The sequence below is a fragment of the Arachis ipaensis genome, chromosome B6 (assembly GCF_059453495.1).
Source record: "Arachis ipaensis isolate K30076 ecotype BB chromosome B6, ASM5945349v1, whole genome shotgun sequence".
Taxonomy (NCBI): Eukaryota; Viridiplantae; Streptophyta; class Magnoliopsida; order Fabales; family Fabaceae; genus Arachis; species Arachis ipaensis.
In genome coordinates, this window is record NC_142441.1 from 12,992,281 (window position 1) to 13,019,318 (window position 27,038).

At 40.4% G+C, this 27,038-nt stretch overlaps 3 protein-coding genes and 1 pseudogene across 4 annotated transcripts; all 4 read right to left on the bottom strand.

The window, feature by feature from the left end:
* Window positions 1-17,961: 17,961 nt before the first annotated feature.
* On the bottom strand, window positions 17,962-21,265 carry LOC107645949 (Peptide chain release factor 2). 2 transcript variants are annotated; one of them, XM_016350108.3, is made up of 7 exons: window positions 20,683-21,201; window positions 20,390-20,602; window positions 19,945-20,046; window positions 19,577-19,714; window positions 18,978-19,282; window positions 18,725-18,878; window positions 17,962-18,621 (listed from the first exon to the last, which is right to left on the bottom strand). In XM_016350108.3, exons 1-7 carry the CDS (start codon window positions 21,085-21,087, stop codon window positions 18,487-18,489), a joined length of 1,452 nt encoding a protein of 483 aa, XP_016205594.1. In that variant the 5' UTR covers window positions 21,088-21,201; the 3' UTR covers window positions 17,962-18,486. The 2 variants fall into 2 exon arrangements, with proteins under 2 accessions (XP_016205594.1, XP_088346418.1); XM_088490292.1 differs by having other exon boundaries at window positions 18,099-18,621; window positions 20,336-20,602; window positions 20,683-21,265.
* A 1,604-nt stretch (window positions 21,266-22,869) lies between these two features.
* Window positions 22,870-23,820, bottom strand: LOC110263165 (uncharacterized). The gene is made up of 2 exons (XM_021103995.2): window positions 23,393-23,820; window positions 22,870-23,312 (listed from the first exon to the last, which is right to left on the bottom strand). The coding sequence occupies exons 1-2, from the start codon at window positions 23,591-23,593 to the stop codon at window positions 23,004-23,006; spliced, it is 510 nt and encodes a 169-aa protein (XP_020959654.1). The 5' UTR covers window positions 23,594-23,820; the 3' UTR covers window positions 22,870-23,003.
* Window positions 23,821-23,824: 4 nt separating this feature from the next.
* On the bottom strand, window positions 23,825-24,235 carry LOC110263695 (uncharacterized). Its single transcript, XM_021105431.1, has one exon. The coding sequence runs from the start codon at window positions 24,233-24,235 to the stop codon at window positions 23,825-23,827; it is 411 nt and encodes a 136-aa protein (XP_020961090.1).
* Window positions 24,236-24,709: 474 nt separating this feature from the next.
* On the bottom strand, window positions 24,710-26,892 carry LOC107646524 (uncharacterized; annotated as a pseudogene).
* Between the last annotated feature and the right edge of the window lie 146 nt (window positions 26,893-27,038).

The following is a 27,038-nucleotide window of genomic DNA, read 5'->3' on the forward strand; positions in this document are numbered from 1 at the left end:
TGTAGAAATTACTGCTCCAAATTCATTGATAGTTTTCCTCCCTAAGATGAGGTTATAGGCCGTGGAGTCCCTTATGACAACGAACTCCGCCATCAGCGACCTCTTCTCCCGACCTCCGCCTATGGAGACCGGGAGGCAAACTACCCTATCAGGCTTGATGAATTTATCACCTAAGCTGACCACACCGTGTTGGTGGGTTTTCAAGTTGGTGTCTCGGAGGCCCAAAGCATCAAACACATTGTGGAACATGATGTTCGAGTCTGCTCCCGTGTCCACTAGAATTTGCTTTACTAGGCCAATTCCAACTCTAGCTGTGATTACCATGGGATGGTTGTCCGGCACGTCATCAAACCATTGGTCCTTGGGACCGAATGATATTGACGGTACCCTCCTGGAGGGAGGCACAGAGCTAGGTGAAGAAATAGCCAAGACTTTGGCGTCTTTCCTGCTCGTTGATTTGGATCTGGGGGCCACGTCCCTCCCAATCACGACGTTCACGATGGTGAGGCCACGCTCACCGTCCTCCTCGGGCACTTGTCGCGGTCTCACAGTGCGGCCCTTGTTGTTGCCAGTTCGGTCACAATCCCGCCTCCTAGGTTCCCTTATGGGATGAGAGAACTCTGCCAGCTTGCCCTCCCGGATCGCCTGCTCTAGAGCATCTTTCAGGACAAAACACTCCTGGATCTTGTGGCCGTACCCCTTATGGTAGTCGCAATAGAGGTTTTTGTTCCCTCTTATTTTGTCCTTCAACTGTCGGGGATTCGACAAGATGCCCTTGTCAGCAATCTGCTGATAGACTTCAACAATTAGGGTTGTCGGGGGGTGTAATTGGTAAACTTCCCTACCCGGGGGAACGGCTTGAAGGTTTTAGCTGGACCTCCATCCTTGGAGTGCTCCTTTGACCTTTCCCTGCTACCGGGCTGACAAGCATGGGAGTAGGCGGGCTGTCGCTTGTTGGCTACCTGACAAACCCCAATTTAACGGTTTGTTTTGCATTGAATTTAGAGTATTTTGATAACCTTTTGTCACATTTAGCCTAGGAATTAGCATGGTTTTGTTATCTCTTCCATATTTGTGCTTAAGTGTAAAAACATGCTTTTTAAGCCTTATCTTGATGAATTCTAAATTCTTCTTTGATTCCATAAAGATGCCTTGATGTGTTTGCTAGTAATTCCAGGATTGAAATAAGCTAGGCATGGATCAAAGGAAGCAAGGAAGGAAGCATACAAGTGGAAGAGAAGCATAAAAAGTCAAAGAAGCAAAGTCAGCCATGCACGCGCACGCGCACAAGGCGCTCACACGCACATTGCAGAATCGACCAGGGACGCGCACGCGTACCATGCGCGCACGCGCCGATGATGGCACATGACCTCATTAATGCAACACGTGCCTGGCGATTTGAGAGGGTTTCTGAACCCATTTTTGGCGCCAAATTGCTAAGGGAAAGGAATAAAAGGATGAAGGATTAAGGGGAAGGGGGGATCATTGTGATAACCATCACTTCCAACTAACTAATCACTTTTAGCTTAGAGTTTTAGAGAGAGAAGCTCTCACTTCTCTCTAGAATTAGGATTAGGGTTAGTTCTTAGATCTAGGTTTTAATCTTTGCTTTCTTCCACTTCTATCTCTCAATTCTTTGTTGCTACATTCAATCTTCTTCTACTCTTTTGTTGTAATTTCCTTTATGTTGTTCTTACAATTTTGTTGTAGATCTCTAGTATTGTTCTTTCTACATTCTTCCAATTCAATAAGAGGTAATTCATAATAAATGTGTCTTCTTTGCTTTTCTATTGTTGATCTCTTGTTTTTGTAGTTGTAGATTCCTTTAATTCTTGCAATTAATAATGTTTACTTCTATTGCACTCTATGTGTTTGTTGAAATGTCTCTTTTAGTTTTAGTGTAGATTTTTGTTCCTCTTGGCCTAGGTAGAGTAATTAGTGACAGTTGAGTTATCTAATTCCTTTGTTGATTGATAATTGGAGAAGTTGCTAATTGGTTTGGAGTGCACTAAAGCTAGTCTTTCCTTGGGAGTTGGCTAGGACTTGTGGCTCAAGTCAATTCATCCACTTGACTTTCCTCTAATTAGTAAGGGTTAACTAAGTGGTAGCAATGAACAATTCTCATCACAATTGAGAAGGATAACTAGGATAGGACTTCTAATTTTCATACCTTGCCAAGAGCCTTTTATAGTTGTTAGTTTATTTTCATTGGCATTTACTTTTCATGCTTCTTATCCAAAACCCCAAAATAACTCATAACCAATAACAAGACACTTTATTGTAATTCCTAGGGAGAACGACCCGAGGTCCAATACTTCGGTTTATAAATTTTAGGGGTTTGTACTAGTGACAAACAACTTTTTGTATGAAAGGATTATTGCTTGGTTTAGAAACTATACTTTACAACGAGATTTTATTAGTGAATTTCTAAACCGTCAAAAATCCATTCGTCAAAATGGCGCCGTTGCCGGGGATTTGCAATGGTGTTGTGTTATTGGTTATTTTACATATGTGAATATTGTGAATAGGTTTATCTTTTGTTGTTTCTTAATTTTTGTTAGTTTTATTTTGTTCTCTCATTATGAATTCTCACCACTTTGGCTTTGAGTTTGGTTCTAAGTGTGTTGTAGGAAATGTGGACTTTAATGGCAACATGTACCATGGATGGAACCAACAAAGATGGGAAGAGCCTCAAGGAATTGATCACTCCTATTGGCGACAACCTCTGGATACTTATAGGTATAATTTCCATCCTAATGCATGCCAACTTAGCGGCTATGATGATTCTTTTTGTGACACTCAACAACCACCATCATATGCCTATGAATCTCATCCTCAACATGAACCTCAACCATTCTCACAAGCCTTTCATCACCAAGCACCACCCTATGATCCATATCCATCATATAACCAATCATCCATACCATATTTTTATGGCCATTATGAGCAAGAACCTCTAGAATCACCACAACCATATCAAGATTACTCCCAAGAACCACCTCAATACTCATCATCTCCATACCTTTACCAAGAAGAACCACCTTCCTACCATGAACCCTCCCTCCAAAATAATGAACCTTCCTATTCACCCCAAGCCCCAATAGACGATCCTCTCACTTTGTTATTCCAAGGACAAGAAGCCATGAAGCGGGATACACTTGAGTTTGTGACCAATTTGACCAAGGTGGTGCACACTTTAGCCCACCAATGCTTGAATACTCAAGGTACTCCCGTGACCACATGTGAAAAGTCAAAAGAAGAGCAAAGTATGAAGGTGAAATTGGAAAATTCGGTGGAGAAAGAGGAGTCAAATTTTGTATTGGAGCAACTAGAGGAACCTATAATCATTGGAGAAAAGGAAGAAGTGGTTGAAGATTTAGGAGATGTTGAAAGTCCAAGGGAATGTAGTCTCATGGAGCACTCTTCCAAGGAGCTTGATATTGAAGTTGAAGAAGGTGCGCAACCCCCAAGGCATATCATCGTTGGAGACTTGGAAGAGGCTTATCAAGAGATGGATTCAATCATGGATGAATTTCTCTCTACAATGGAATCCTCTCCCATTGGACATGGAGTTGAAAGTATAAAAGAGTGTGCACAACCTCCCATACCCTTGGTGAGCAATGAGAAAGAGAGCTACCAAGAGGAAAACGTTGGCATGGTGTATATCGAAATTGAAGAATATGAAGAGGTTGACCAAGAAATGGATTTATTCATCAATGAATTTCTATCCAAAATTGAACCTCCCATTAGGCAAGAAACCAAAGTTCTTAAAGACAACACCAAGCTATGTGATAAAAGGGGAAAGGTTGAAATCAAGGAAGCTCGCAAAGAGGTGGAAATACACAAAGAAGAGCACAAGGAAGTAGACCTTGCATGGTCTAAGTGTGGGGAAGCCTCTCTCCCCAAATTACCATCCAATACAACTTTCAAGTGGGTAAAATTCTTATCCATAAGCTTCACTTTCTCTCTTGAATATGGTTTGATTGAAACGGATGGACAACTTAGAGCTCTTTGTGGAGTTAAAAGCAAGAATAAGTTGTGTAGTGGTTGCAAGTTAGGAATTAGGCTCATTAAGGTCAACGTTTCAAGGCATAGGAACGATGATTGGAAGAATATCACATTGCATGGGTCTCAACAGAAGGTTTGGTATGTTAAAGAGAATTCTATATGTCAACCACCCGGAAAGAAAAAGTATGAAGATCAACTCGAAGATGGGTGTGAAGATAAGATATGGGATCCCGGTTCGCTATGTGAAGACCAACTATGGGGACTCATATCTTGGGTAGAACTTTGCCCAAGCTTGATAAAAAGGGTTGGAAATTCTGTCAACCAATTGAGGAGCAAAGATCCTTGGAGATTCAAGGATGAGTACAAACATAAGCCACCATGACAATAAGCATCTCAAAATGTCCAACTTAAGGACTTAAACTAAAAGTGCTAGGTGGGAGGCACCCTACCATGGTAAACTCTTTCCATTCCCTTTTAAATTTGCCTAATAAGTGATTTGAGTTACCATTGTACGTAGATGTTTCACATAATTTGTTTGTACAATTTAATTGTTAGCTTAGTCACATGCATGTTGTGTTTAGTAGTAGATGAATAATATCAAAAATTACATTTTTGTGAATTGTATGATGGTTGCGTGAATAAGAGTTGTGAGCACTACGGGGAGCACCCAGCAAGTTTTTCTTCAAAAAAAAAAAAAGGGGGCGTGGACGCGCGCGCACAACGTACGCGTACGCGTCCCGACGCGCATGCACCACGAGCTACACTCCAGAGAGTTGGGCCTCTCTTGGGCAAACATTGTGCCCTGAGCCCAACATTGACCCACGCGGACGCGCACCTGCCGCGTCCGCGCCGATTTGCTGCCGCAAATGATTGGGCCAAACCCCAGAGAGTTAAGCCATTTCTGGGCTAGCTCTAGGCCCCAGGCCCAACCCGATCTGCGCGAGCGCATGCATTGCGCCAGCGCGCCATTTCACAATTCGTCAATGTACGCGGACGCGCACTTGCCGCGCACGCGTCCTTGCGTGGTGCCACCAAACTAGGCCATGGACCAGAGAGTTGGGCGTGCCTCAAGCCCATTCTAAGCCTCAGGCCCAATCTCATGTACGCGTGCGCGCAAGGCACGCGCACGCGCCCCTGCCTAATATGCCACCCCACGTTAGCGCGCACTGTACGCTCACGCGTAGTTCTCCATTCCCCTCAACGCACGCGGACGCGTACTTGCCGCGTGCGCGCAAATCTAGTGGCGCGACTCCCAGGCCATTCTCCAGAGAGTTAGGCCTGAGTTGGGCCAACTCTAAGCCCCTAGCCCAACTCCATGCACGCGTGCGCGCACGGTACGCGCACGCGTCCTTTCCTATTTCTGCTCATCCCCGCTTAAGCGTGTTGTATGCGCACGCGTAGGGTCCACATTCTCTCAATGGACGCGGACGCGCAAGGTGCGCGCGCGCGCCGTTTCAGAAATATGGATAACCCTAGCTCGCGAAGCACACTGCGCAGTCGCGCACCCCATTTCCCCAACCCCCATCTTCTTCTTCTTCTCTCCCCCAACAGCCGTCGCAGCAGCAGTAACGGCCGCCGGCCACTCGCCCTCAACTTCTCTGCCCCTCTCACCACCACCCGTCCTCTCCCTCTCTCTCTCACTCCTCTCTTTCTCCACCACCGCGCCACCATCTCCGCCACCGCGCCACCATCTCCGCCGCCGCGCCACCATCACTGCCTTCCCCTCTTCTCTCTCCCCTTCTCTCTTACTCCTCTGACCTCCTCGCCCTCTCACCATCGCCGTCCCTCCTCCCCTCAGTTTCTCGAACCACCGCGCCACCGTTCACGGCGGTGCCAGTCTGTCTCCGCTGCCCCTGCCCTATCGTAGTCCCCACTTTCCATTTTCAGTTTTTTCCCGGCTCCCAGGTTCCTGCTCCATTTCTGTTAATCCTTTTCTATTTTTCCTTTTTATTTGTTCGATTATGTTAGTTCCTGGAAATTGCATGTTAGTTAGCTAAATTCGAATTTTGTATGTTAGGTTAGATAGATATAACTGCTGTTAGGTAGCTAGGGCTGGATAGAGGATTCTAGGCCTGATAATTGCTCCGTATGTGCATATCTGCTGCTTGTTTCCTTGGGTACGGTATGTTGGTTTTGGGTTGATATTCCATGCAATCTGTGTTGCCAAATAATATCTGTTTGTTGCTGTGCGTGATTGATGTTAATTTTTGTGCTAATTGTGCTATTTTGCTATCCGTGAACGTCCAATTTTAAGCCGGAATGCTGCCCGATTTTCAAGGAAATTAATTTTACTTTGGTCTTTATTTCAATTTTGGGCAATCTCCACTTCCTTTTGACTTCCCGGACTTGCATCAATCATCGTGAACATAAACCACAACTTTTCTTTTCATTACGCATAAATATCATCATATCACTAACCTACTTTTCTAACTTACTAACTTCTTTAACCATTCCACTTCCACTCACCTTTAACCATCTTTAACAAATTCCTTCAACTATATGATGATATTATTTCCTTGTGAATATGAGTTGTTGACTTTCATGAAGCTTGCATTTTTGGTTTACTTGTTCACTTTTGCATATTCATTGCAACATCATGATTGTTCTTTGTCATTTATGACCTGACCATGTTTCTTTGCTACATGCTAATTGTTATATATATTCTATCACATTTTTCAGGATGTCGGATAAAGGCAAAGCCATAGCCACCGCCTCTAAGAAGAGAAAACACTCTACCCCCTCCATTCCTTCCATCTACAAGAACTATGCTAAGAATCCATTGCATGACGAGGATAAAGAGAATCAGTAGTTGCCTTCTACCAATCCTGGCAAATTCCCCAATCTCTACTGTGAGCTTCGGTTCTCTAGATATCGAACCACGAAGCTAAATATTGAGAAGAAGTTGCTCCTACCTAATGATGTGAGACGGCGCATTAACGGTCGGATCCTTGAGTTAGGTATTGACTTTGTTGACCGGGATTTGGGTGACATCAATATATCTTGGGTGAAGGAATTCTACTGCAATTTTTTCCGTCCGACCTTGGATTCAGTTCAGGTGCGGGGTAGAGAGATTATGCTCACCGAGACCGCCATTGGGGAGGCATTACATTGCCGTCACATTCCGCATGACCAGTGTGCCCATCATCAGGCTGAGATAGCCATCCATACCATGACTTTTGATTATGAGGCGCTTCGGCGCGTGATTGGGACACCGGATGCTTCATGGGTTATGGATGCGGGGAACACCAAGCCAAAGGGGATGTTATTCACTCATTTGACTAGGGAGGCCAGGACTTGGCAGATGATCTTTGCCCACTACGTCCTGCCTACCACCCACTTTTCTGAGGTCCCCATGGAGATGCTTCTGTTGATCGGGTGTGTTATGGAGGGGAAGGATGTCTCCTTCCCTAGACTTATCCGACAGTGCATGTGGCGGGCGCATATTCGTGGCCTACTTCCATTTCCTACATTGGTCACGAGTATGGCAGCCTTAGCTGATGTCCCGTGGTCAGATGATGATGTGCGACCACCACCAGCTGATGCGGATGACAGGGAGATTACTATCCCTTGGGGTGTTTGGGTGCACGAGAAGCCACCTGCTAGACGCCGCTCTCGGGCTAGAGCTGTCATAGGGACACCTTCACCACCAGCCCCTACAGCTGGCCCATCATCTTCTACGACCGCCGCTCCTTCACCATCTACAGACCCTCCAGCAGCACCTGAGCCTACCTATCTCCTGGTCCAGCGTCTCTTCCGGTTCTTAGAGCGAGAGCAACACCATGTCCGACGCCGTTTGGATCGGATGGACCAGGCACTTATCTCTCTGGGCGCTGAGCTACCTCCGCTTCCCGATTCTCCGGCCTCCGATGAGCAGGATCATCAGGAGGAGGACGCGGAGGCGCCGGTTCAGCAGGATGCCCCTGACACTACAGAGCCGCCTCAGACGCAGGAGGAGCCCGTCCCTCAGCCGGTCCCACAGCCACAGTCAGAGCCAAAGCCTATCGTTGTACCTCCCACTGATCCTCCGGTTTAGCATCGAGGACGATGCTTGATTTTAAGTGTGGGGAGGGCACCGGTAGCATTATCTGGGAACCGGTGAACTTTTCGGCCTAGTTATCCTATTTTGCACATCTTTGTATATATTTTGATGCCATTTCTAGTTTGCTTTGGATACTTTTATTGCTTATTTTGATGCTTTTGGATATTTTTAGATGTTTTGGATGATAGATTCCGTACTTTTAGTTGGATTCTTCTTTATACATTTTGTTTATCTTGTTTTTAGTTTGTGGTTGTGATTAGAAATCATGTTTTAAGTGAAACTTAGCCACCCTTTTTTGTATAAGAAATTGGTTCTAAGTGAGAAAAGGGTGAACTAAGAAAATTTTTGAACTTTTCAATCATAACAATGCTTAGTCAAACATTGAGACCTTTCAAGGAGCTTAAATATAGGGCATTAACCCAATTGATTGAAAAAGAAAATTTTTTGAAACTTGCTTGAATTTCATACCTTGTGAAGCATGTATTGAATTGAGAACACAAGCTTGTGAGACTTGAGCCTATTGATGTGGTTACATTTTATAACCATTTATTTTCCATTCTTGTGTGAAATTGTTCTCTTTCCATGATTGTGATCCTTAATTTGCTTGATTCGATATATCCGTTTATTTCTTGTGTTTGTGCATTTATATGATTGAGGCCATTATTTCATTTGCCACTTACCCAAATAGCCAACCTTTTGCTCTCCATTGTTAGCCAATTTTGAGCCTATGCTTAACCAACTCATTCTTATCTTAGCTCATTACAAGCCCAAGGTGGAAAACCAATGAAAAGTCCTTGTTTGGATCTTTGATTAGCCTAGGCTAGTGAGAGTGTATATTATTCAAGTTGGTGAGGCTTGGGAACATTGGATGGGATAAAAAGGGGCAATACACTTTTATGTTTAGGAATTGGGCATATATTCATGTATTGATCAAATGTAGAGACCTTATGCATTGATGTTCTTGTATTTAGTTTGAAAGAAGAAAAAAGAAAAAAATATATATAAAGAAAAAAAATGATGAAAAGAAAAATAAAATGAAAGAAAAAAAATAATAAAAAAAAAAGGGACAAAATGCCCCAAAGTGAGGCTCACTAAGAATCAATGCATATGTGTTGAGAAATGAAAAGAAAATGCATGAGTATGTAAGAAAAAGTGAAGAATGGGTAGTTAGAATAGCTCGCATTTGTATAGCTCATTAAATAGGTTAGGTGGGAAAGTCTATGCTAATCAAAGATTCAAATCCTAGTCCACTTGACCATAAATGATCCTACCTTGACCCTAACCCCATTACAACCTAAATGAAAGACCTCATGATGAATGTATGCATGCATTGAATAAATGTTGATTGTTAGAAGAAAATCAAATTTTGGAAAATATGATTAGAAGAGAATTGAGTGAATTAACCCTTAAACACTTGAGTGAATAGAGCGGATACACATCCGGTGAGGGTTCAAAAGTTCAATCACATGTGTCCACCCATATTACCTATATTCTTGCAAGTTTGAACTCCTTTTTGACAATTCAATACAATTGTGGTTTGGACTTAGTCCTTATTGCCTAGCTCTTGTGCTTACACATGCTCTCTTGGGAATTGATTTGTTTGAACTAAGCATTTCCAATTGCTTTAGATAGTTGCATTTAGATAGGACTCATATAGTTTAGTTGCATTCAATAAATGTCATAACCCTTAGTTCCTTCTTATTTTAGCATGAGGACATGCTAAGGCTTAAGTGTGGGGAGGTTGACAAACCCCAATTTAACGGTTTGTTTTGCATTGAATTTAGAGTATTTTGATAACCTTTTGTCACATTTAGCCTAGGAATTAGCATGGTTTTGTTATCTCTTCCATATTTGTGCTTAAGTGTAAAAACATGCTTTTTAAGCCTTATCTTGATGAATTCTAAATTCTTCTTTGATTCCATAAAGATGCCTTGATGTGTTTGCTAGTAATTCCAGGATTGAAATAGGCTAGGCATGGATCAAAGGAAGCAAGGAAGGAAGCATACAAGTGGAAGAGAAGCATAAAAAGTCAAAGAAGCAAAGTCAGCCATGCACGCGCACGCGCACAAGGCGCTCACGCGCACATTGCAGAATCGACCAGGGACGCACACGCGTACCATGCGCGCACGCGCCGATGATGGCACATGACCTCATTAATGCAACACGTGCCTGGCGATTTGAGAGGGTTTCTGAACCCATTTTTGGCGCCAAATTGCTAAGGGAAAGGAATAAAAGGATGAAGGATTAAGGGGAAGGGGGGATCATTGTGATAACCATCACTTCCAACTAACTAATCACTTTTAGCTTAGAGTTTTAGAGAGAAAAGCTCTCACTTCTCTCTAGAATTAGGATTAGGGTTAGTTCTTAGATCTAGGTTTTAATCTTTGCTTTCTTCCACTTCTATCTCTCAATTCTTTGTTGCTACATTCAATCTTCTTCTACTCTTTTGTTGTAATTTCCTTTATGTTGTTCTTACAATTTTGTTGTAGATCTCTAGTATTGTTCTTTCTACATTCTTCCAATTCAATAAGAGGTAATTCATAATAAATGTGTCTTCTTTGCTTTTCTATTGTTGATCTCTTGTTTTTGTAGTTGTAGATTCCTTTAATTCTTGCAATTAATAATGTTTACTTCTATTGCACTCTATGTGTTTGTTGAAATGTCTCTTTTAGTTTTAGTGTAGATTTTTGTTCCTCTTGGCCTAGGTAGAGTAATTAGTGACAGTTGAGTTATCTAATTCCTTTGTTGATTGATAATTGGAGAAGTTGCTAATTGGTTTGGAGTGCACTAAAGCTAGTCTTTCCTTGGGAGTTGGCTAGGACTTGTGGCTCAAGTCAATTCATCCACTTGACTTTCCTCTAATTAGTAAGGGTTAACTAAGTGGTAGCAATGAACAATTCTCATCACAATTGAGAAGGATAACTAGGATAGGACTTCTAATTTTCATACCTTGCCAAGAGCCTTTTATAGTTGTTAGTTTATTTTCATTGGCATTTACTTTTCATGCTTCTTATCTAAAACCCCAAAATAACTCATAACCAATAACAAGACACTTTATTGTAATTCCTAGGGAGAACGACCCGAGGTCCAATACTTCGGTTTATAAATTTTAGGAGTTTGTACTAGTGACAAACAACTTTTTGTATGAAAGGATTATTGCTTGGTTTAGAAACTATACTTTACAACGAGATTTTATTAGTGAATTTCTAAACCGTCAAAAATCCATTCGTCACTACCACGACCTGGCTGACTTCTTCGTCATTGATATACTCCCTGGCCACATTTTGAATTTCTTGCATTGTCCACACGGGCTTGGTGGTAAGGTGTTTTCTGAAATCCTCGTTCAGCAACCCATTCGTCAAGCACAAGCTGGCCACATAATCGGTTAGGCCATCGATCTCTAAGCATTCGTTGTTGAATCTATCTAGGTATTTCCTAGTCGGTTCGCCAGTCCTTTGTGTTACCCCAAGCAGGTTAATCGGGTGCTTCGATTTAGCGATACGTGTGGTGAACTGGGTCAGGAAGGCGCGACTGATGTCGGCAAAGGCGGTTACAGAGCCCTGGGGGAGAGCATTGAACCAGCAAATTGCCGGTCCCACTAAGGTCACGGGGAAGGCACGACACCTTACTTCATCACCCACACTTTCCAGGTTCATCCTGGCCTCAAAGGCCGTTAGATGTTCCTGGGGGTCTTGAGTCCCATCGTACCTCATGTCCGTTGGCTTATCGAAGCGCTTCGGTAGCCGGACCTCGAGGATCGAATGGTGAAAAGGGGTTGCCCCCATGATCACGGGTGGTCGTCTTCTCCTTGGTCTTTCTCTACTATCTTCTCGGTTTTCCTCCACGGTATTTCTTGTCGGAGGTCAGGTGTAAATTACGGGATCTCTCCGTCTCCTTGGCACTTCCCTACTTTCTCCTTGGCTCTTTGACTCCAATTGGGGGCTCGGAGTACGTTTGGAGCGACACGTTCGGGTACTTCTCCCTCTTCTTTGAGGAGATCGGGAATGCTCTTGTCTCGGAGCTGGTTGGTGGTGATCTCTACCAGCCACTTCCCGCTCCAGATGTTGCACTCTGTGGCGCAGCTCCTGTATTATTCTGGCGCTATCACTACCTGTTTCTCCAAAGGGTCGCCTCTCAGGTTACCGCAGGGGGGGATCTGGTGCGTTCGCGAGAGGAAGCCACTGAGGCTACCCTGCCGCTTCTGGGGACCATTTCCTCCCTGCGTGGTTCGCCTCCGTCGTCCACCTCTACAGGACCCAACAGAAAGTCCATCTTGGCCGGGTCCCCACAGACGGTGCCAATGTTCATTAACTCGAGGTTCTGGACGGGTCAGAGTTATTCTCTGGGTGGGTGTGGATAGGCCTGGATCTGGATCTGGCGTGTGAGATGTGCGGGTGAACGACCTCCCGAGCAGTTGTGATAAACAAGGGGGAGCCACCTGCAATGACACTCCGACGCTCAAGTCAGGAAATGTTACAGATGGCGATGAGTAATAGGGGCAGTGACGTACCTTGGGGGAGGGGTAGGACCTTCTCCATATATACCCTGTCAGAGGTGGGTCCTGCAAGGACAGACCCACCTACCTCGAAATTTTCTTGCACAGCTATTGCATGGTGAGTTGGCTCCTTGGAAGAGAGGTGTCCGGGTCAGAGTCTGGACGTCTGATTCCCCGCAGACCGGCCGCCCGAGTCGGGTAGGATCATATGCTGGGTCGGACTAGGCGGTGGGCTAGCTGGGCTGGGCTGCAACAGATTTATATTCCAGAAACATGGAATCAGATCGATAACCATTTATTATTGTCCTTTAATACGTCATTTAAATATCCAAATTATGATTATTTGAACAAAACCTAGAAAATAAACCACTTGCTCAAACCGTGATGATTTCAACAATTTTAGAGTAAATGATTATGACTCATGAGATTAATTTCTCTACCCGAAAATGTTTAAAACAAGTTTTGTTAACCAATCAAATTATTCCAAATGTTAGGAATACAAATAAAACTTATTCCAAATATTGGGGACAAAAACAAAACTTTACTCATAAAAAATTATATCATAAAAGATTTTATAGTATAACATAATAATATAATATAGTATAACGAAAATTAATTCTAACAATGTACTATATATATATATATAGAGAGAGAGAAAGAAGAGAAGAAAATTTACTTAAGTAGAGTTTTTTGTAAAGTATATAGAAGAGAATCAATTTCTTGTCTATTTAATTTTGATAAATTAGATTTAAACAAAAGATAACATATAAATACAAACATAATATATTGGAGCTCAAACAAAGTTTGACTCATATAAATTTTATTTTAAAAAATATTTTTTCGTCATATAAAATTCTACAATCATTTATATAAGTTAAAGAAAAATTAGAATAAATTCAAGTATTTGTAACAATTATTCTATAATTATAATTTAATTTCTAAAATTAAATAATCTAAAGAAAGATATAATATATAGGTTATTTGATTTATAACATAAAATATATCAAAATAAAATAATATTTTAATAAACATAGTTAATGATAAAGAAATAATGGGATAGTTTGTCTTACAAAATAATTTAATAGTGGTATTAAATTTATTAATTAAAAGAAAAGCTCCATTATTAATCAATAATGGAGATTATTGATTAAATTCATTATTAATATTAACAGAAAAGCTCTTCTTCTTCTTCAACGTAATAAGTTTCGTTGTTCTTCTCTGTTTGTGTTCTTCCTTATTGATCTGCATTGAATTCAATGTAATAAGCTCCGTCGTTCTTCTTCTTCTTCGTTTTCTTCTTTGATCTTCACTTCTGAATCCCAACAACGAATGATTAAACTTCAAATCAGTTGAATGAGAACGATTTGGTTTATTCTTCTCAAACGAATTATGCTGATGAGGTTTGGATTATTCAATTTTGAATCGAATTGAATGGAATACAATTGTTAATTTTATTTGAATTGAATTCAATGGACGTTGGTGTTTTTGAATCTGAATTGAATTGATAATATCTAAATTGTAGATAGAGGTGTTTCAAATTTGATTTTGTATAATGGATTATGTTTCATTTACTCAGTACTATACAATTGTTTTACCATGAGTATATGTTTCGATTCATTATGCAAAAAGCTGTTTGAATTTGGTTTTATATACTGGATTATGTTTCGTTCACTCAGTACTACAGAGTTGTTTCACCATAATGATGTTTTTGGTTCATTATGCAGAAAGGAGTTTGAATTTGAATATATATAACGGATTTATTTCGTTCACTGAGTACTATATATAATTGGTGTTTCGGTCGCAAAATATATGCGAATTTGCATCCGAGTCCGAGGAGCTGACCGGAATTCTGCACCGGGCGTTTGACAAGGTCATGGCTGAGAGGCAAGAATATCAAGAGAGAAGCAAAGAAAAAAGTTTGTTATCTCACAAAGAAGCGACGTTGAGCGACGTGAACGACCTTCAAAGCCCGCCATGCGTCGAAACAAGAGACCGACCCAAGAACAGACTTGGATCAAACCTAAAAAAAGAGATCTCAAACGCCACAAAGAAAAAAAAAAAGACAGCTCCAAGCGAGGTAAAATTGATTTGCTTTCGATTAGGGAACATTTATTTGTGCATTTTGCTAATATACGATTAATTATGTCTTTTGCAGTTGAACATTTTAAACGGCGGATCAACGATTCAGTCAAGCTCCAGCCTTTACAATGCACCGGATATGAATTATCCTAGAGAGGATTATACGAGTTTTAGTTTTTATTAATATAAATTTCTTTTCACCCATGAGCAAATTTCGGTTCACTGAAGTTATAAGAGGGTTAATTTCTCACTGTTGTTAGTGTTTAATGAATAGTCACTTTTTTTTTGTTTTCGATATTAGCTTTTGTGAAATTCTTTATTCAAAAGTTACTTTTTTCTTTATTAAATAGTCAATTTATTGTGCTATGTCAGAAAGTTCAAGTGTTTCTGAAACTGAATACTGATAGAAACAATTTTTATAATTAGCTCTCTGCTATATTGATATATGCAATTTTTCGGTTCATCCAGTGTATTGATTTTGGTTCGCTGTGTTTTTTGGGGTTATTAATGTGTTGATAAATACACTGATTCCATTCACTATAAACCTAGAACAAGACAGCAGCCAGACAGTTCCAACAAATATATAAATTAACATCTCAGACCGACAGGACAAGGAGTAATCCATGTTGAATCAGATATAAATATTAACATTAGATATATATATTGATATTAAGATTAGATATATACATTAACATTTACATTAGTATTGACATTAACATTTACATTACTATTGACATCTTTTTTTTTTAAAGAAGCATTGTTTGCTTTTTTAAACAAGTTAAACAAAACATTGTCCAGTTAATCATAATATATCCTATTTACTATCTAAATCCGCATATGAGAATTTACAAAAAGGGCTGGAGAGGGCAGCAGATGGCTTTGGGAGTCTTATTGCTTCAGATGCCCGAATCACTTAGTCTCTGAACACAGTAAATATCAAGTGAATGAAAATCAAGAAGGCCACCGAACTGAACAACATCATGTGGTGAATAAATCGTTATAAACTTTCAATCATCAAGAATAGTATTTCTCCATGCAAAAGAAGTCAACTGAACAGAGTAACAACCAAGTTGAAATTTACATACACTATCTACTCACATACACTATCCACTGAACTGAATGAAAATATGAATAAATTTTGTTCAAAACCCTAGTTACACTGTAAAAAATTAAAAAAGCAATCAGAATAACCCCTAAACCCTGAACACACTAAATATCAAGTGAATGAAAATCACCAAACCCACCGAACCGAACACAATTCATGTGGTGAATAAATCTTTATAAACTTTCAATCATCAAGAATAGTATTTCTCCATGCAAAAGAAGAACTGAACAGAGTAACAACCAAGTTCAAAGCCCTAGCTACACTATCTACTGAACTGAATGAAAATAAGAACAAATTTCATTCAAAACCATAGATATACTGTAAAAATGCAATCAGAATAACCCTAAACCCTAAACACACTAAATATCAAGTGAATGAAAATCACAAAGGCGACCGAACCGAACAACATTCATGTGGTGAATAAATCGTTATGAACTTTCAATCATCAAGAATAGTATTTCTCCATGCAAAAGAAGAACTGAGCAGAGTAACAACCAAGTTCAAAGCCCTAGTTACACTATCCACTAAACTGAATGAAAATAAGAAAAAATTTCATTCAAAACCTTAGATATACTGTAAAAATGCAATCAGAATACGTCGATGTACTAAACAAAACAAATCAATCCAGTAAACCTAAATTGCAACTAGGAGAAATGCTACATTGCAAGATTTCAAATGAACAGTAGTTTTTCTCATACTTTTGTCAGTCTCTGTTTCTGTTTTTGTTCGTTTTTGCTTGTTCCTTGCAAAATCTTCTCGTGATTCTTCTCCAGTAGTGGTTTTCGCAGAGAACGTGAGTGAAGTTTGAGTGATTTTGAGAGAGATTCGAAGAGAAGGAGCGGTTTCGTGTTGAGAAAAAAGTAACGTTTTTTCATAATGAGCGCGAATTAAGTAACAAGGGGTTTCGGTCGCGTGTAATCACACTTCATGAATGCACGTGAGTGAATTTGGACTTAGGCCAACTTGGATACATGGATGTGTAGCATGTAGGGGTGGCAAAGCGGGCCGGACCACCCCAACCCGCCTCGCCCTGCCTAGGCCCGCCCCATAAACGGGGCGGGCTGGCTCGCCCCATAAACGAGGCGGGCCGGCTCACCCCGCCAACTAAGATGGGTTCAAAATGCTAGACCGCCCCGCTTTATAGCGGATTGGCGGGTCGGCGGGCTAGCCTGCTTGACTCTTTTTTTTTTGTTTTGAAAAATAAAGTTCATTAAAATTATCTAAAAAATAATAATTAAAGAATCAAATACAAATAAAAAATAGTCAAATTATAATATAATTATTTTTAAGTTTTAACTTAATAAAATTGTTTAAAATAATAGTTGTCAATACAACAATCTTTATTTTAAAAAATTAGTCACATAATTTGAGTAAATATACGAAATTGTAAAATAAAATAAATAAAGTTAATAACTAAAAGAAGAATAAAAACAAACAAAAAAAGGGTTTAAAAATCCTATAATTATTAATTTTATAATAGTAATCACTCTTTTATTTAATAAAAATAAAAAAATAAAAATTTTCGGCTCGGCGGACCGGCCCGCCTTGCCACGCCAAAACCCGCCAATTTGGCGGTGCGAGTTTGGCAAATTTTTTTTTAATTTAGCGGGCTCCAAATCCTAGTCCGACCCACCATTTTTAGCGGATTTAGCGAGTCTGCCCGACGGGTTCAACCCGTTTTGCCACCCCTAGTAGCATGACTGTAATATTAATTAGAAGGAAAAGTTAGTGGAGACTCTTGAATGAATAGAGACAATTAAAAAAGATTTTGAAATTTTAAAAAATTTCAACATAAAAAAATGCTTATATGACAATAGAATAATAGATGAGATGTTAACTCTTAGTTGTAATTCAATTTGTGTATCAACTTTTATATAGATAAAATAGATTTTATTTAGGTGAACGCAATACATTTGGAAAAAGGTAAGAGGGATAGCATTTATTAAATTTAAAAAATAAAATAAAGTACAAAAGTTATATCATAAATCATAAATTCTAAATTTAAATTATTAATATAAAATATAATAAATAAAAAACTAAAAATTGTTTAATTAACAAAAGTTATCACATTAGAGTTTTAAGAATGAGCTTTTTTATATGTATCTAAAAATGATAATACTTACAATAAAAACTTTATTGTTATATGCAAAGATTAGAAGATTATGTTATTGTTTGTAGATACATTAGTATTAGTATAATAATATTCAAAAGCATAACAAAATAAGAGCTTAACTAGTCTAAGCAATTTTCATCAGGCAGATAACTTAAGTTCTCAAAAAGCTTTTTTTTTTATTTTAATACAAAATACAAAATTTCTTCATACATATAATGCATTGTACAGCTTTGGCAAGTCTTGCCATGATTTGCATATCTTTTTAATCCGAATCTATAATTTTACCACGACCTCTTCTCATGTACCTTCTAGGTTATACATATAACAAATAAGCAAGTAAAAAAAAGTTTTTGGGGGGTGGGGGTTTAGAATTATCGTGCCCTGCATCATTGGTTGGAGCTTATAATCAAGCTTTCGAACTTTGTACTTCTATATTCAATTGTATATTTGCATGTATTCATTCATTACTGCAAATACCAATAGGCACCCAACAGTTATGTTTCCTCGTACCAGGAGGCCTCGACGAGGAATGATGGTGCTCGAGGATAACTGAATTTGCCTCGTACTAAAAATGCACCCAAAAATACACCCCCTTCAGCACCAAATATGAAATTAGCCACCCCATTAAAAATGAGATTTAAATTGGTTCAAGCATCACTGTCTTCTTTATCCAAAGTAGCTGATAGATAGCTCAAGATGAAGCCGTCTATATCTCCCTCAAGGACAGAGTCAGGGTCTGAAACCTCATAATTAGTTCTAAGATCTTTCACCATTCGATAAGGCTGCATCGTAAATTAATTAAAATAAAAAAGGTTATGCAATTGCTCATATCATCAAAACCTGACGGAAAAAAAAGAAGGGGAAGTATAGAATTTCAAACCATACATGGAGCACATAACTGCGTATCTGACTGCCCCAAGTTATGTCCGTGAGAGATTGTGTATGTTGTGAATTCAACTGAGCCTGGCGTGCCATCTCCAGTTGGTCTAATCTCGACTTGAGCACAGCCATCGCAGAAGCCTTATTCTGATGTTGGGATCTATTTCCAAATCACAAGCAAACACAAAATTAATGAATGCAGCACAATCTATGAATGACCTCCCCAAACCAACACAAAATGCCCAAATTTATTTCTTACCTTTCATTCTGACAAGTTGCAGTAATTCCTGTAGGAATATGAATTATTCTTATTGCACTTTCAGTTGTATTAGCATGCTGGCCACCGGGACCGCCAGAACGAAACCGTTCAATTCGAAGATCAGATTCATTAATTTGTACATGACTAGATCCATCACCAAGGATTGGAATCACAGCTACTGCAGCAAATGAAGTATGCCGGCGCTTATTACTGTCAAAAGGTGATATTCTCACAAGTCTGTGGACTCCTACTTCTGCTTTTGCATATCCAAATGCAAACTCACCATCTACTTTAATTGTAGCTCGCTGAAAATGAAAAAAAAGTAATCTGAATTCATAAACTAGCAATTCTTCCCTTCAAAGAAAAGTCTAGTCTCTGGAAAAGTCCATGAGTACTGCAGACCTAAAATATGTTAAACTAAATCCTCATGAAAATCTTGCTTGAAACTTAAATGCTCATTATACAAGTACTTGAAAATCAGAAACCATAGCTACACAAAACACGTTGGTCCTGAATCCAAGATTCCAAGCACACAAGAAATCTGTAGAAATGTAAAATAACTTAAAAAAGGACTCAGGAAGGATGGTGAGAAGGAGAACCTTGATTCCTGCAATCTCACCAGGCATTTCATCTATTACAGTTACATTATATCCACGTCGGTGGGCCCATGATTTATACATCTGCATAACCATTGCAGCCCAGTCCATGCTCTCAGTACCCCCGGCCCCAGCCTGAACCTACATTAAATAATAAAACAAGCAGTTTCAATAGTTAAGCACAGCTTAATTTTACTGTTCTACTGATGTTGGACAAGGGAAAGGATACACGTTGCAGCAGATTCTTGTGCAGCATGCTAACACCAAGAGCCATAGTGACAACTGGGAACTTAAAAAGAATGCTTTTAAAGATTTGAAAAATATAAAATAATCAACAATACTAGCAATTTATGTTAATCCATTGTAACAACCTCGATGAAGCAAGAACAAGAATCCTGCTCCCCAGCTAGCAGTGCCTCTAGCTCTTTTTCCTTTGCATTTTTTCTCATGTCACGCAAAGCTTTCAATGATTCCTGAAAAGGAAAAGAATTGTGAATGAAAATAAATTGACATCTAATATAAGAAAGGATTTAATTGACACTTCAAACATCAGAGAGTTTAGACTATCAATGCTTGTTTCAACTACAAATTTTATCTTAAAACATAAAGCTCACTGATCTATTTGAATTGTCTAGATAGATGCTCTTGCTCCTAACAACAAATAAACCCACCATGTCCAAATCAACTTGATTAATCAGTTGTATCGTTCTAAACTTGTTGACATACATTGTAAGCCTTATGAAACAGTGATACTCATAAAACCAATAACAAAAGAGTAACATGCCTAGGTGATGAGGAAGTGAGTGCCGCACGCACCGATTCCAATTCTGAGTCATTCTCATCACGAGCAAGCTTAATCATGTCAATATGCTCGAGTAACTCTTGCTCAAGCGCATTCACCTCTTTCACCTTTCCCATTAGGGTTCCATGCTCTCTGCTAATGTTACCAGCGTGCACAGGGTCATCCCAAAGATCTGCCTTATTCAGCTGCACAGATAACATATCCAACCTTACCTTCAATTTCTTCCACTGTCACAACACACCACACCACGGAATTATTAATCAGCAAGCAAGTAATTCTTGAAACAGAAGGACGTTGACGTAGGTACCTGTAAGCGGCGTTTGATGAGATGAATAGATTGCGCAACCGCAGAGGCATGGCTCTTCCAATCGCTTTCGTTATCGTCTAGAATGTTCCAATTGTTCGCGAGAATTCCCTCCACCGTGAGGCCATCGGAGGTTGAGCGTTGGGCGGCGGTGGCGGCGGCTTCAGAAGCGAAGAACCGACGGCATGTGGACTGGTGGTGTTGGCGATGCGAATAACCATAACCGTAGCAGTGATTTTCAGTTGAAAGGGAAGTTGAGCGAAAGCAAACGGTTTGAAAGAGGTTATCTGAGAAGTGGCGGCGATGGTTAATGGTTTGGGAAGAATCAAAGGAGTTAGGGAGAAACAAGTTAAAATTGTTGGAGCTCAATAAACGAGTCCTCAGTGATCTTCGTAGAAAAATGGACATGCTCAACGCTATTCTTATTCTATTCTCCTTCCTTTGAACTTCAACAACCAATGTACTCGATCCTATTCAAGAACACTGCTCCAACTTCAACTCACCAAAGAAGAATATGCTGCTGCTTCGAGTTTTTTTTTTTTGTTATGTCTTGGTAAATGGGCTTGACCCTGATTATAAATATGGGCTTTTCAAGCCCAATTTGAAGAAAAAGAAATAATTCGGGTCCACGTAGGATTTTAGCCAGCTTAATTTAATAATCTCTAATCTCTAATTCGCCGTTCTCGCAGGATGAGCTTTAAAAAGCATAGCAATGTGACACTCTAGGATGTTCTAAACATAGCGTCTTGACTAAAAATCCCACCATTTCTCCCCTTTCTAATTGCCTTTTGCAATGTAGGATTATCTTTATATCCAAGCAAATTTTGTTGAAGGCTTTACATCAATTGAAGTGGTGATTATCTAACTCATTAGTTTGCCGGTGGACTTCCTTTTGTAACTTGCAGAATGTTCAAAAAATCAAATTCAGGGAAATTTTTTTTATGAAGTTAGTTTAGGCCCTAACGGGTCAAAACAATACATGTTAGTATTCAAATTGAAGTCTATAAAATTGAACGAGAGTAAAGTACCATTTCTATCCATGGAAGTTGAAAACGCCGACAAATCTACCCACGAAAGAAATAAACTACTAAATGTAACGATCATTCGTGACTTCCGTGGGATGAAACTAACCAAGCCTTATTCCGGCGTTGACTCCGTTAGTAACGCTACCTACGTGGCACTTCACGGTGTGACATGGTTTGGGGGGCTTCACACGTAGATTGCTGAGCTGTGTGACCGTTATAATGTGTCCTAAACCCCAAAATTTCCCAAATTCAAACCTTCTTCCATCCCAAACACGAACCATAACCCTAGATTCAGAAAAATCTTGAAAATTATACCAATGTCGAGGCAAAGACTCTGTACTCCACCTTCGAATGGCAGTGGGAGTGTGTCTGGAAGCTCAATTTCAAAGCGGGTGCATGATAGGAAGTTCAATGGCAAATGTTTCTGTGGGTTGGGGGTGACGCTGTGATGAATCCTGGGAGGTGGTTCGTCCGTTGTCCCAATTGGAAGGTAACTCGTTGCACACCCTGTTCTGTGTGAGTTGAATGTGGTTCTGATTTTAGTTTTTTTGTCATGGAAAGAACTCGGACTGCAACTTTTTTGCATGGGTAGACAAAATCGAAGGGCAGTGGGAGGGTTTGAGGAGAGCACTGACAGAAAGAAAGATACAGGAAAACGTAAATGAGGCTGAGGCTGAAATGATGATGCTCATGAGGTTAGGGAGGTTTGAAGCTGAAGTTAGTAAACTTAGGGTTTGGCTTGTGATTATGTCAATGGTGGTGGTATGTAATGTTGTGTGCACTGTGTATCTGATTCTCGGGAGGTTTTGAGCCTAAGTAGTTGTTACTCTTAGATAAGGACAACAATATCCATGCTCGATTCTGAATCTGTCATTTGTAGACATCTGTAATCCAGAAAATGTCAAATAGAGTCTTATAAGATATGTAACTTGCAGAAATTATGTTTTACTAATTGCAATTCTTGTTTACTTTCTGCTCCAAAATAACATGAAATACAGGCAAAATAACCTCATAAGCACACAGTAATTGAGTTACTGAATTGTTCAAGTTATAGGTATGAGTTATCAACTACGAGTATGCACCCATACCGAAAATCAAAACATAAGCAATTGAAGGTATAGTATGTAACATATCCAACAATTGTAAGATAAACTGCCATGGAGAGTACAAAAAACACATAATATAAAGACTCTTGCTTCATGGATTTAGAGTGGAGTTGCTGCTTCCGCTTGACCCTTCTTTCAAGTGTGCAGTTATTGACCCTTTTTTGTTGGTGGACGGAAGGCAGGCTGCGGCCACCTACTTGAGCTTGATCCTCTCACTGCGGGAGTTGGCATGAATTCCATGAATCTGGAAGTAGTGCCCTGGGAGGCAGCTTGCATGGTTTGAGGTGTCACAGTGGGGGGGCACATCAGAGGCCGGGGGTGATGGACTAGTAGTAGTTGGTGTTGTTGGCCTGACAATAGCTGGAGCAGATTGTGGTTGCTGAGTAGTTGGTGGTGGTCTTCGCAGATTCTTCTTCTTCTTTGGTGGTTTTTTTGCAGTTGGTGACCTAGTTGAAGAAGACCTGACTGTATTAGGAACGGGTTGAGAAACTGGGGTGGTCTCCTACAATAGTAGACACATATGAATGATTAGCTTAGACAGAACTTGTAAAATGAAGTTCTAAAATACATCACTAGACTTACAGGTGGTGGCTGAGATACTGCTGCTTCAACAGCTTCCAGAGTTTCCTCCCAGAACATCTCCTCTAGTCTTGCCGCCTCCTCTTCATCATCCTCAGCAGTTGGGTGTTGACTTGAACTTTGTCCCCCAGCACTCCCAGCCATTGCCTCCTTCTTCTTGGAACAACTACGACTGTTGTGTCCAGTCTGCAAAATGTATACCATGAAATAAACATGGAGATTTAAAGCACAATGAATGTAAGCATATGAATTATGGTTTACCTTTAGGCAGTACCTGCATGTGATGGGGCCATACTTTCTGGGGGCCCTATGAGGATCTGGGGTGGGTTCTTTTGGGGCATCATTCTTCTTGTCTCTTTTCAACTTTGGTCTCCCAATCTGCTTCTTGTATACTGGGGGTAATATAGGAGGCAGATCACAATGCTGCCAGTATTCTTAACTAGGAACAGGCTGGATCACGAACTGGTATGTGCTATTATATGCCCCCATAGAGAGCCAGTTGTGTGCATGTTCTTCTGGCCTCCTGTTCTGGTATGCAAGGGCAGCACATGCATGCCTGCACGGCAAGCCAGTCAGTTGCCAAAACCTGCAGGAACAAGTCCTCTTTCTTATATCCACCATAACCTTATGTGGGAGGCATTGTACTTCATACACATTTCCAGGGTCATCTCCAGTGGGAAACGGCCGCCACTTGTTGCTCTCCCTTTTCTCCTTTTCCAGCCTACTCTGCTGCACAGGAGTGATTACTCCAGTATATTCCACCAACGCCTTCTTGTTTCTTGCAATGATGTTCATCATATAACACCTCACCTCTTCCAGCATAGTTATTATAGGCTTCCCTCTCATTTTCTTGATCCTAGAGTTGAATGATTCGCAGTTGTTGTTCGTGTAATGGTCAGGCTTTGGGTATTCGCTAAACCCACTCCTACTCCATTGACTTGGAGGGATCCTGTTTAGATACTCTCAAACATGGGGATTAACCCGTCTGATCCTATCCAGTACAGAATTGAACTCTTGAGAGGTTGTGGCCTTGGCACATCTCCACATTGCCATTTTCAATTCAGTATCCCCCCCACTGTTTTCTAAAGTTCTGCCATATGTGCATAGCACAAAATCTATGATGTGCTCCTGGATTCACCTCACGCATAGCAGGGATGAGGCCCTGGTTGAGAAAAGTAAAGCAACTATATGATTATACCATATTAAAAAAATAACTATGAAGGCAGTAGGTATGCACACCACATTGTAAAAAACTAGAAATGAAAACATACACAGAGAATAAGAATTCAGTAATTACCTTTTACATGTCTGATATGAAGTTGATTCCATTGATTGCAGCATCACCTAAGTCTTCTTGGAGGAGTTCGAGAAACCACTTTCCAGCTATCCTTGCATTCGCACTCCACAACAGCATACGATATAAGGTATATGTGGTTATTGGCATCGTGGCCGATTGCGGTCAACAACTGGCCAGGGTAGTATCCCTTTAGAAAAGTTTCATCTAACCCTATAAAAGGCCTGCAACCAACCGAAAAATCATTTTTACACCCTTCCAAGCATATATATATCCTTTTGAATTTATGCCCAGTCCCTTCAACATAATCAGTACTAATCCTCACAGTGGAGCCAGGGTTGGTCCTCATAATTTCATTAGCATAGTCCCTAAGAACTGCATACTGAGCTATTTCTGACCCTTCTATTAGTTCTTTCGCCTTCACCATAGCCCTGTATATCTTCCTCTCGTTCACAATCACGTCATACTCCTTCTTGAAAAAATCTTGTGCCTGCCTTTGAGTCATCTCTGGATGATCACGGATCTTGTCCTCAAGCTCCTCTACAACCCATTTACCATCTGCTGATTTATTCTTATTAACTTTGCTGTAGGTATGTTCATTCACAAACGTCTTCACCTGAAAGCTTAATGGATACGACCGTTTTGCACAGTATATCTGCCACGGACAACTCTCGTCATAACATATGGTCTTGCACCTAGTTGAATCCACTATTGGAAAGAATATGTTTCGCCCTATGTTGATGTTGAACTTCTTAACTGCCTTCTTGAAATGGTCCAGATTTTCAAACTCCATGCCAAGCTCCAACCTTATTTTCCTTACTGGAGCATCTGGATTCGCTTGAGGAAATGCTGCCTGCTGACTGTCTTCATCATCACTTGCAACAGAATCTAGCTCTTCCGACTCGTAACAATGCATCCCTGCAATTGCCTCCGACATATCTTCACCCTTCACAGGTATAAAAATGAAGGATGCTTGTTTGGATCCTGGTTAGGTATGAAGGTTTGCCCTGAAGATGGAGGCCTGACTGTTGATCGTCTCTTCCTCTTCTTTTGACTACCACCACTAACATCTGGATTTATATCTGGTTCGGGCTGTGAACTGCTGGGTTGACTACCACTACCGGGTGTTTCCATTTCATTTTGTATGCTCTGCTCCTGAGACTCTGGTTCTTGGCAAGGCTGTGGGATGTACTGTGTGAAAACCTCAATAGATTCTGCAGGCCCTTTATCAACAGTGGGAGCCACGAACTCTGCAGAAATTGGAATTTGGTGTCCAGTTTCTTCAATTGCAGCTGACACATTTGGTTGTTCAGGGTGTGGAGGAGTATTTTCAAGCGGTTGATATGGAGGTAAATTGGGTTCGGTGAGTGTATTTGGGAGCTGAATGATCCTTGGTGCCTCTTCGAATGTTACCTTTGGTGAATGGGTGGGTATATTTGGTTGATCGTTGCTTATATCTGGTTGTTGTGTGTTTCTTGTGGTAGGGTGGACGTCTTTGTCTAGTACATCATCCTCTGTTTGAGCATCCACTCCACGCGTACCTCCTACAGTCTCACTCGATTTCACCAGTCTCTTTCCCTTCTTCTTTAGGGTTGGGGATCTCCTAACACACAATTTGGTTCTGTGCTTGACTGGGGTCCTATTAACAGTTAATATCTCAACCTCTGGTTCAGGTTCGTTTTTTTCTTCTACGAATTCAGGAAGGTTAACTGGATGCTCAGTGAACACCTCAACTCTCCTCCCATTAGCAATGGCTGCTTCGTACATAGTCACCACATCCATGTCTAGTCTAAGCAACTTCAACCCACCATCCAACTCCTTCCCAGGTTCAAGCCAGTAAAGCTCGCTCATATCAGTGTACCCTATATCATTTACTAAGTCATTCATGAAGAACCTATTTAGGGTATCCACATTCACCCGTTCAATCTCTGTTTTCTCACCCCCAATATATGCCAGTTTGCCATCATCACCCTTTTCAAATTTTTCTCTGTGACTAATGACTAACGTAATGTGGATAGTTGCCATCTGCAAACACACATATACAGAAAACAATTCAGAATTCGCAACCACATCATATCCACTACAAAGACACCCTAAGAAAAAGCTCATATCCACAACCATGCACCGAAAATCCAGAAAACCATGAGGTAGAGAGATCAAAGGTTACTACTTACCTATGGATGGCACCACGCAACTCCAACAGCTGACACGATCAACACCGACAAGTACCCTCTCGTCAACACGGAGATTATCGTCGGCACCAGAGGTTTTCTGTGAGTGGAGAAAATGAACAGTTTCTTCTTAGTGTACCTTTCATAACTGTTCAATTCTAATTTTTCTTTTTTTAAAAAATTA

What these genes read in the sequence shown, in the direction of transcription:
- LOC107645949 (XM_088490292.1), bottom strand. Translation starts at nt 21,087, where the DNA reads ATGTCCATTTTTCTACGAAGATCACTGAGGACTCGTTTATTGAGCTCC. An exon ending in CTTGTTCTTGCTTCATCGAG is followed by an intron (nt 19,715 to 19,944) that starts GTTGTTACAATG and finishes TATTTAATGTAG; the next exon opens with GTTCAGGCTGGGGCCGGGGG. An exon ending in TACGCAGTTATGTGCTCCAT is followed by an intron (nt 18,622 to 18,724) that starts GTATGGTTTGAA and finishes TTTACGATGCAG; the next exon opens with CCTTATCGAATGGTGAAAGA.
- LOC110263165 (XM_021103995.2), bottom strand. Translation starts at nt 23,593, where the DNA reads ATGGTATACATTTTGCAGACTGGACACAACAGTCGTAGTTGTTCCAAG. An exon ending in CAGTATCTCAGCCACCACCT is followed by an intron (nt 23,313 to 23,392) that starts GTAAGTCTAGTG and finishes CTACTATTGTAG; the next exon opens with GAGACCACCCCAGTTTCTCA.
- LOC110263695 (XM_021105431.1), bottom strand. Translation starts at nt 24,235, where the DNA reads ATGAGAGGGAAGCCTATAATAACTATGCTGGAAGAGGTGAGGTGTTAT.